The sequence below is a fragment of the Oncorhynchus mykiss genome, chromosome 31 (genome assembly GCF_013265735.2).
Source record: "Oncorhynchus mykiss isolate Arlee chromosome 31, USDA_OmykA_1.1, whole genome shotgun sequence".
NCBI lineage: Eukaryota > Metazoa > Chordata > Actinopteri > Salmoniformes > Salmonidae > Oncorhynchus > Oncorhynchus mykiss.
Genome location: NC_050571.1, coordinates 38,241,447 through 38,252,294, shown reverse-complemented (window position 1 = coordinate 38,252,294; position 10,848 = coordinate 38,241,447). Strand labels below are relative to the sequence as shown.

Below are 10,848 nucleotides of genomic sequence, written 5' to 3'. Positions count from 1 at the left end.
CACCAGTATATGGTAATGGCTCAGCGGAGCATTCAAAAGCTGAGGCTGGTAAAACATTTTTTACCATGCAAATTAAGTCATCAGAAAAGTATTAACCTCTCCTAGAGGCAGGGGGGTCATGCACTCCAAAAATCTGAGGAGGCACAAATTACATGAGGATGGCTGTGGGATGGAAACAGCTTTTTCCTGCAATCTAGAGCCATTGAGTCTATGTAAAAAAAAATATGGTTATTGTTCTGCATACCGAAGCATACCTCTTGAACTGTCTGTATTCTCCTGACTGGTTGTTCTTTTTTAAAAGAAACTAAATATGCTCGTCTGCATCTCTGCTAAGATCTGGGTAAAATATTTAAATGAATCTGAGTCTTATTCAGTACATGTAGTTATTGCTTGCTTTTCTAAAGTCTACCAACCTTGCCAGTAGGCATACCATCTAAGATAGTTAGACAAGCTAGCTACTCTAACTTGATTGATAGCCTGAAATAGCTTCTTGGTAGCTAGTTACTGTATGAGGTTGGGAGATTGGGAACCTACTGTATCTGAGCTAGCTAAAGTCATCCTCATAAAATTGCTAGGTGACTTGTAATGTTACACAGAAGAAAACAGATGTTATATATTATTTTGTCTTATTATTATAAAAATAAAACAAATGTAAACAGAACAAATCTGAGGAGGCACGTGCCCCTGTGCCCCCTATGGGCATGACGCCCTTGCCTCGAGGTACGATGAGGTACTACGCTTGAACACTGTATAGCAATGTCCATTCATGAAGTTTCCACTTTAATTCACCTCTATCAAAATAATATCTCACATTCACCATGACGAATACATACTGTAACGTAATATGGGTGATGGGGAATTTGTTTGTTTGCCGGTGTGTGTCCTAAAAAGGCAACTCGACTGTAATGGGATTTAGCTCCGCTAACGACTGTGAATTTTCTGTTGCATACATTTCCACCCCAGTTTACTCAGCAGAGCCCTCCTGGCTGGCATTTCTTTGTACACTTGCAGTGACCAAAAAGTCAGTCTTGTTTCTAATTTCCTCTGTTTATGATTTTTTTTTGTATCAAACCCTCTGTGTTTCATGAGACCACCATGGAAGCATCAATCAAATGTGGACAGGGAGACAAAATACCAAGTTTCACAGACAAAACCTTCAGGGGTGAAAGAGTGTGTGCCTGTGTGATAGAGAAAGAGGGAAGCACGGGTGTATGCATGCATGAGTGTGCTCATGCATGTGTGTGTGTGTGCACGAGAGAGAGAGAGAAAAAGAGAGAGATAGGTTGTTTGTGTTCGTGTGTGCATGCTTGAGTGTGTGCATATGCATGTGCACGAGAGACATAGAGAGAGAGAGGCTGCATGTCTGCTTGTGTGCATGAGTGTGCTCATGCATGTGTGTGTGTGCACGAGAGAGAGATAGGTTGTTTGTGTTCATGTGTGCATATGCATGTGCACGAGAGACATAGAGAGAGAGAGGCTGCATGTCTGCTTGTGTGCATGCTTGATTGTGTGCGCGAGACGCTGCATGTCTGCTTGTGTGCATGCTTGATTGTGTGCGTGTGTGGGCGAGAGAGAGAGAGAGAGAGATTCCACAATGTGAAGTGTTGACAACTGCTGCAGGCTTTTGCAGGGGTGGAATGTTATACTCTCCTTTACACAAAGGGACTTGGCCCTTGCAACCAGGCAAAAGAGGACCTCTATATGCCACTCTTCATGGGGGCAACACAGCAACCGGTGTATCACAGTCATGCAATCTCTTATCCGCCATTATGTTGGATTAAAAACATTAAAACCTTTCAGGTGGAGCCATCTTTAAGATTTCCTTTCGCCTTCCTTTGAGGCTGTAATATCTCAGAAATGTGAGACAAGGCTAAATTGCTCTGCCATTGCGTCATTTGTCTTGGTGAATTGGTTCAATGTGTCTGCAACTTCCTTTGATTGTTTTGTCTGCTGGTAGACTTACACAGGGACACACACACTTTACACTGACAATGAGATGAGAGTAACCACATGAAATGCACATGATGAGGTGCAGCTTTGTATTGCAGAGTGGAAATTGGGAACATAAGGGGGAATGGTAACAGTGGCGTCTACAGCTTTGATATGACAAATTGAGCGTTCTTAAACAGTTCCCCAAAGAGGCATTAGGCATTGTTTTTGCCGCCCCCGTTATGAAACGTTCTGGGCAATGATGGCGAGATTAAGGAACGAGTGCAGGTTGTGTTACAGTATTCACATTGTTGAAATGGGAAAGTTATTCTGTAGCCTACAGTGCCTCTGCCAATACTAAAATGATATTAACCCTCAATGGCATGATATCACAAGGAACTAGCATTAAAGCAAGTGGTACGACAACAAAGAAGGGAAAAGAGGACTAACTTATTTTGTTCATTATTTTGTTAACATAGCCTTTTTTTTTTACATGGACTCTAATGTGACATTTGTGGATGCTGTATTTATGCAAATCTGGTGTGTTTAATTTATGATGTGATCATAATATAGATTAATTCTCTAATTTACATTTGATAAGAATGAAAATAATAGTTTAATACAGGTACAATGCATTACACATTATGGACCCACATGGTTTGATATTGTAGACGTACTTTGTCAGGGACTTGTGGAAAAAAATAACAGAAAAATCTGTTTAATGACTTCGCAGATGTGGGGAGTGTAAGTTATTCAGACACCATGCAACAGGAGAGCTGCAGCAACTAAATAGTTAACTTCCTGGGGAGTTTCCTTTGGTAAAAAGTTTCCTTATGTATAGCACCTGTTGGGTCGTCAGTTGGCAGTCTGCTTCTCCAAAAATACAGATGCGGTAGTCCTGGTTTTAGCGACAGCTAATAGTTCCAGTCTCCAGCAACCTCACCAAACAACTGGAGTCATGTGTGCTCTGCAATATCATCCACTTTACAAATTGTATCAAATTGCGCTGCACGCTCGTGGTATCTGCGACGACTGTGAAGTTTATTCTAATGCCTACTAATCTTTGGACTGGAATTGCTTTGGAAACTGATTTTGGAAACTGAACGTCGCTACAGTAACGCAGTTCTCCCTGGGCAAAAAAAATAAGTTGTACATTTCAGCATTTACGAAATATTTCACTCAATATGTAACTCATTTGTTTCATTTGATGGAACCTCAAGCTGGATATGGAAATTATTTAAAGCGCAGCAGCAATTTTCTAACGTCCAAGCCAATTTTCCATAAAAGCAACAGGTGCGCATCCGAACCAATAAGACTAGCGCATAACGGCCATTAGTTTCAACGTTTTCTTATTGTGGACATTACAGGATTTTTATGACGTACATTGTTTTTCTCAAAGGACTCTGTTTTTGAATGAGGTTATGTGGATTTTACTCTGCGTTTGTCCGCTACAAAATGTCTCCAAAACAGCATTGGTGTCGTCCAAACAACTGTTGTGCGTAGTGAACGAAAACGTCCCGTGAACAGTGCATTGTAATCGCCTTCTGCCACTAATCCAAATGATCCTTCCATTATTCATCCTACTTGTGTCGCTTCTCCAAAAACATGGCTCAGAAGCTGAATCAAGTCACATCAGCAAATTCCAACAACCAAGTTTAAAGGAACAAAACGGTAAGTTGCGTGTTTTGGACTGTGTGTGTGTAGAGTTGTCACTTTTAACATGGTTTGAGTTGGGAAATAAAGGTGTTGAGTCTCACACATCCATTGCTGCTCATAAACTAATGTGCTTTTGTAAGAGGAGCAGGTTTAAGCTACATCTTGCTTGAGTTTAAACGGCAATAAATACTTATCTTATTCAGCTCAAGCAGCATTATCCGGGATAGGAAGTGGAAATGACCTTTTCAAGTGTGACCATGTGTGTTTTTTAAGGGGGGACCTGAGTGGTTTTCTCTGATCATAAAAGGCTCCATTCATTCAGTGGTAGTCACTCCAGATGATGTCATTTTACTTACCCTTTGAACCCCACTGATTTAGACGGTCAAATAAAACATTTCCCGTTTTAAAGTAAAATAAAAAAAAAAACATGGTGAAGCACATCTTTCCAGTATGTGCAACTTGGAATCAAGCTGTTTGTTGTTGTGATGAGGTTTATGTGTGTGCATGCTTAAGTGCATAAATAGCCTATGCGCTTTCGCCTAGGTAGTGCTGCAGTTAATTTAACATTATTTGATGAAGCATACACAACTCGACCTTGCAATGTACTCTGTCCATCATTAATGTATTCTATGTAAACAGTTTGCAGGTTTTTGCTTTACACTGATACTGAATCACTTTCTCTAAAACATTGTTTATTCTACACTTACCAGCATCCTTACCAAGTCATTACAAACCCAAAATCGTTTTCTAATGCAGAGCCCCCTCATGCTGTGGCAGTTCATATGGCACTCTGTTCTACTTTAAGCTTTAGTAGTCGTCTTCTTCTACCGTCATCCCAAACAGCTCATTTGCATATTTCACATTCCTGCATGCGGCTCCTCTATCTGCATTTAACCAGAGATCTTTATATAATGATGAGATGCTCATGTCTCCGCCCTAACAATAGGCAGGCGACAAGCATAGGTCTGCATATTAAGCCCATAGAAACCCATTGGGCCTATTTTGGTGAGAGTGAAACCTCTCACTTCACCACTTCATCTCTAATTTAAGTACTTGTTAGCATATGGAGGTCAAGGGCAGGAAGTGTTGTCCTTCCGTTGGGCCCTGATCAAAGCCTCGCCCCAGGATCCCCATCTAATCAATCTGGCCATGGAGAAAAACAAGTGGGCTGTTGAACCATAAAACCTGCTCTTAAAACAGTGGCCACACATGGAATGATATTAAAGGCCCTGGCTAGCGGTAATCGTTTCACCAGAGCTCTGGTGTGGTTGATTGCTGATGCTCAGCCACAATTTGATATTGGTTTGTTATTTTACCAGGTAAATTGACAGAAGACATTCTCATTTGCAGCAACAACATGGGGAATTGTTACAGGGGAGAGGGATTAATTAGCCAATTGTAAACTGGGGATTATTAGGTAACCTGATACATAGGATATCATCTTTTGGTCAGCCAGACTCCAGCCACCCAAGTCATAGACTGTTCTCTCTGCTACTGCATGGCAAGCGGTACCGAAGCACCAAGTCTGGGACCAAAAGGCTCCTGAACAGCTTCTACCCCTAATCCATAAGACTGCTGGACAGTTAAACAAATGGCTACCCGGACTGTTTGCATTGACCTCCTTTTTTTTTTTTTCTTGTGCCGACTCTATGCAAACTCACTGTACTCAACCCACACACTCACACTTACTACACTGACACTCCAACACACACAAACACACAACACACACACACATGCATATTGACGCCCCACACACACACTTTCACCCTCTTCACACACGCTACTCTGTTTATTATCTATCCTGATTGCCTAGTCATTTCTACCGCCACCTGCATGTACGTATTAACTCGGGGTTCACAGGCCAATAGGGAAATGTGCAGTTTTTCACATGTACACGTGAAATGTCTGGGGAATGGGGATAGAGAAGTGCAGTGTGCATTCAAAAGGTCCCAATAAGAACAAGTCAACAGGCAATCTGTAACCAACATGCATAATGGGAGAAAAACATGGGGTGGTATAGTTGTTCGTGACAGACTGAGAACTTGGGACTTGAAATGTGTACATGGAAGTGTAACTTTAGTTTCATACATTGATGTCATACATTGATGTCAATGGATATTTGCATCAAAATTCATGTTACTGGTGCAAATCTCAAGTCACCCTCTAGTCTAGCCCATATATATCTGGAGATTTGACCAAACCTCTCCATGTCATTTTTTTACTTACTCTACTGTAGTTTCATACAAAGCCAAGCATAATTTCCTCACATCAAAGCCATAGTCTTTTGTGTTGCGTGGGATTGGTTGAAGTCAGCGTATTGCATGTTTTGCTCTGTTTAGGAAGTAACGCCTCTCCCTATCAGGCAATTATTACCCAACATTTGCTGGCTTGACTTACTAGGGTGGTTTATATAGCTGTTAGCCCATGCTGTTGGCAGCTTGGCAGCTTGGATTCACATTGCCAGTCTGTTATTGTGTTAAATGGTTTCCATAGTAGTTTATATTTTAATTGGAAATTACGGTATAGCTGTAAAACTGGTGACATGGCACCAAAAGGATTTGGAATATACAGTTATCCTTTAATAATATAAGTTTCTCTGGGAAAAGTCGTTTTCAGTTAGAGTAAGTTGTAAATTGACAAGTCTTAACAAAGAACTAATGTACAGTTACTCACACTATAGTAGTTGTCCTACACTGACAACTACGGTCTAGTTGAGGGAAAAAAAAGCTAATTGGATGATGCTTTACTTAAAGTAACTTGCAATGAAACTGCAATACAAATATACCTGAAAATATACTGACCACACAAGCGCTTTCCCGCGCTGAGACACAGTCTGTCTCGTCGCCACAAGCAGTCCATGTAGACTTATTTCCCCCACACCACTTCAGTCTCAAGTGAGGACTAACAGTGAATAACAGTGTCTATATTTTTGCTGTCAGTACAACTTGAACATCGGAGCACTGAATTTGGCAAGCGAGCATGCCACCGCCTGCCTGCTGTTTGTCATTTTGGGCAGCGAGTGTACATTCTCCTCAGGCAAGAGGGAGTTTCTCAAGGGAACTGGGTCACAGTTTTTTTTTTTTTTAAGCTCTGCATTGGCTGAGAAAGCCTCCAGGCAGGCAGTAGCTTCTCTCTCATTTGCAGTATCAACATTGCCCCAGATACTTTGGAAGGACCTATTGTTTTCAGCAGAATCAATGCCCTCTTGAGGTCAGTATGCAGCTCAAAACATCTTGACATTGTCATCGATATGTCCCTGTGAGGAGTGTCACCCATCCAGCCAAAGGTGTGCGTAATGTGTGTGCCTTTTCTTTTAGTATCACAATAAATGCCCTCCGTGTCCTTTAAATAGTATGTGTGGAATAATCTTGCTATACTATGTGGTAGGGAACACCTGCGGATTCTCAACTTTTTAATTAATCTACCAGTCAAGGCCTAAACTATAGCCAGCATACTGATTGTCAATGCCAATTATGGATTCATGTAAATCATGAATAGCAGTGACATGTACGTAATACATTTTTTGTTTTCAGCTTGAACCATTTCAATGTAACAATTTGTCCGTTTCCACCTGTGAACCAGTGACCAAATAACTGTCTGGAGAGACAGAGCCAACCAATCCCAAGAACATTCTTTCCTTATCTGCTGCAAATCCTTATCTGCTGCAAAATGAAATGCCTCATTGGAAAAATCAATTCATGAGCGATTCTTAGATAACATTCATTAAAATCTACTGCTATCAGCTGCCTACAATTGCTTCAGCACATGGAATATAGTGAGCACTTCTTTAGCTATTTCATCGATGGATTAGGCCTACAGCTGAAAATCTATTCATTATGGAAATGAGCACCGAGTCCAAGCACAGAGTTTCCCAGAGGAGACAATATAAAGAGCTCATAAATTTGGTCATATAAACGTGCCACTGTAAATAGCCCAATGCTAACATTGACATTGAGTGGGAGAGGAGATACAGTCTAGACATGAGTATGTCTGTCTCAAATTAGGATTACCTGTCAGTGCAAATACCTGTCATTTACTACTCTGCAGCATCTTTTCCTCAAGTTTCTCTTGTTTCTCAGCTGCACTTCGGCCAGTGGTTTATGTGCTCATTGCCACGCACACTTGACGTAATCCATTGGCATATTCAAAAACATTGAGGTGAAATAGGCTACATGTAACTACTGTGTTACATACATAAAATAGACATTACATCGGTCTAGGCATACATTTCCTTGGAAAATGTATTGAGGAGAAAGCATTTCTGAAATGACTAAATGAGAGAATGTAAATATAGCTGTTGGCATAATCAGTGCATTACTACTGGGTAATTAGCGCGTTATCATTCTTGAGGTGGCTTCGTCTCGAGTGCAGCTCATATTGGCACTTCCAAACTGAATACATTTGGATTACCTGTAGCTGTGTTTGAGGATTTGTACATTGCTGGAACAGCCCTGCACTTGAATGGATTTAAGCTGTCTGTGGGGATATTGGCTGTTTTGAAAGTAAACTGAATTCCATTAGACTTACAATTTTGACCTTGGTTACCGTCTCTGGAGGGTATGTCTACATAGTTTTTGCAGATGTCATCGCCCCCTTTCAAAGAACTATTTGAAAGTGTCTTGTTCTGTCAATACGCCGGGCTTGGGCGTTGCCTTGCAATTGATTGACAAGGAGCTTGACCCTGAACAAGTACCAAAAAGTAGCGCAGCAATGGTTTCTTATATAGAGATGGATTGGGAGAGGCAGATGCAACATTTTGCTGTTGATTCTGTGCTTACGTTTTGCAAAGAAGGGAACAAAGTAGCATTGCTTTGGTACAAGAAGAGCAGAGCTGGTTATTGAGGGATTGGTCACTATGCTAAATGTTCACAGAATATTAATTACTCAAGAGATGTAAACAGATTTGGCATGGGTCCCCAGATCATCAAAAAGATCTACAGCTGCACCATCGAAGGCATCCTGACCTGGTTGCGTCATCCAGGTTTGGCAACTGCTTTGCATCCGACCGGAAGGCGCTACAGAGGGTAGTGCAAACGGCCCAGTCCGTCAATGGGGCCAAGCTTCCTGTCATCCAGGACCTACATACAGTTGAAGTCAGAAGTTTACATGCACGTTAGCCAAATGCATTTAAACTCAGTTTTTCACAATTCCTGACAATTAAACCTTAGGTCAGGTAGGATCATCACTTTATTTTAAGAATGTGAAATGTCAGAATAATAGTAGAGTGATTTATTTCAGCTTTTATTTCTTTCACATTCCCAGTGGGTCAGAAGTTTACATACTAATTTAGTGTATTTGTTAGCATTGCCTTTAAATTGTTTAACTTGGGTCAAATGTTCCGGTAGTCTTCCACAAGCTTCCCACAATAAGTTGGGTGAAATTTGACCCGTTCCTCCTGACAGAGCTGGTGTAACTGAGCCAGGTTTGTAGGCCTTGCTCACACACTTTCAGTTCTGCCCACAATATTTCTATGGGATTGAGGTCAGGGCTTTGTGATGGCCATTCTAATACCTTGACTTTGTTGTCCTTAAGCCATTTTGCCACAACTTTGGAAGTATGCTTGGGGTCATTGTCCATTTGGAAGACCCATTTGCGACCAAGCATTAACTTCCTGACTGTCTTGAGATTTTGCTTCAATATATCCACATAATTTTCCGTTCTCATGATGCCATCTATTTTGTGAAGTGCACCAGTCCCTCCTGCAGCAAAGCGCCCCCACAGCATGATGCTGCCACCCCCGTGCTTCACGGTTGGGATGGTGTTCTTCGGCTTGCAAGCATCCCCGTTTTCCTCCAAACATAACGATGGTCATTATGGCCAAACAGTTCTATTTTTGTTTCATCAGGCCAAAGGACATTTCTCCAAAAAGTTAGATTATTGTCCCCATGTGCAGTTGCAAACTGTAGTCTCTTTTTTATGGCAGTTTTGGAGCAGTGGCTTCTGCCTTGCTTAGCGGCCTTTCAGGTTATGTCGATGTGGGACTCATTTTACTGTGGATATAGATACTGGAGGTACACAAGTATTTTCATAGGGTCCTTTGCTGTTGTTCTGGGATTGATTTGCACTTTTCGCACCAAAGTAAGTTCATCTCTAGGACACAACGCATCTCCTTCCTGAGCGGTATGACGGCTGCGTGGTCCGATGGTGTTTATACTTGCGTACTATTGTTTGTACAGATAAATGTGGTACCTTCAGGCGATTGGAAATTGCTCCCAAAGATGAACCAGACTTGTGGAGGTCTGCAATTTTTCTGAGGTCTTGGCTGATTTCTTTTGATTTTCCCATGATGTCAAGCAAAGAGGCAGTGAGTTGGAAGGTAGGCCTTTTTAAATACATCCACAGGTACACCTCCAATTGACTCAAATGATGTCTGAAGCTTCTAAAGCCATGACATAATTTTATTTAATTTTCCAAGCTGTTAAAAAGCACAGTCAACTTAGTGTATGTGAACTTCTGACCCACTGGAATTGTGATGCAGTGAAATAATCTCTGTAAACAATTGTTGGAAAAATTGCTTGGCATGCACAAAGTACATGTCCTAACCGACTTTCCGAAACTATAGTTTGTTAACAAGAAATTTGTGTAGTGGTTGAAAAAACAGTTTTAATGAATCCAACCTAAAGTGTATGTAAACTTCTGACTTCAACTGTATATACTAGGTGGTGTCTGTGGAAGGCCCACAAAATTGTGAAGGACTCTAGTCACCCGGCAGAGCAGTCTATCTGCTACCACATGGCAAGCTCTACAAGAGTGCCAAGTTTAAAAGGCTCCTTAACATCTTCTACTCTGAGTAGCTCAGGGAGGAGTGACGCAGCGGTCTATGGCACTGCATCTCAGTGCTAGAGGCGTCACTACAGACTTTGGTTCAATCCTGGGCTGTATTACAACCGGCCGTGATCGGGAATCCCAAATGGCGGCGCACAATTGGCCCAGCGTCGTCCGGGCTATGGGAGGGTTTGGTCGGTGTAGGCCGTCATTGTAAATAAGAAATTGTTCTTAACTGACTTGCCTAGTTAAATAAAGGTTTTTACACTGCTGATTTTTGCTGTTACCTGTTGTATTCGGAGCATGTGACAAATCAAATTTCATTTGATTTTATGTAAGCATATGTTGTCTTTCAATCATTGACCAGTTATCAAACCCAGACTATTATATTCAGAAATTGCCATTCTGATTAATTATGTTTTACAACTTCCATTGTGACCATGGATTTCCTGAATAAATCTGAGTGTTTCACAGGCATGACTCCAATGTATGCATCCA

At 41.4% G+C, this 10,848-nt stretch overlaps 1 protein-coding gene across 1 annotated transcript in view; it reads left to right on the top strand.

Annotated features, from left to right (window-relative positions):
- The first annotated feature begins 2,763 nt into the window (after positions 1 to 2,763).
- Positions 2,764 to 10,848, top strand: part of pdgfc (platelet derived growth factor c) — an 87,362-nt gene continuing 79,277 nt past the window's right edge. Inside the window, exon 1 of the mRNA XM_021584116.2 lies at positions 2,764 to 3,600. Coding sequence (XP_021439791.2) covers positions 3,489 to 3,600 — 112 coding nt within the window. The 5' untranslated portion in view covers positions 2,764 to 3,488. The remainder of the gene's footprint in view (positions 3,601 to 10,848) is intronic.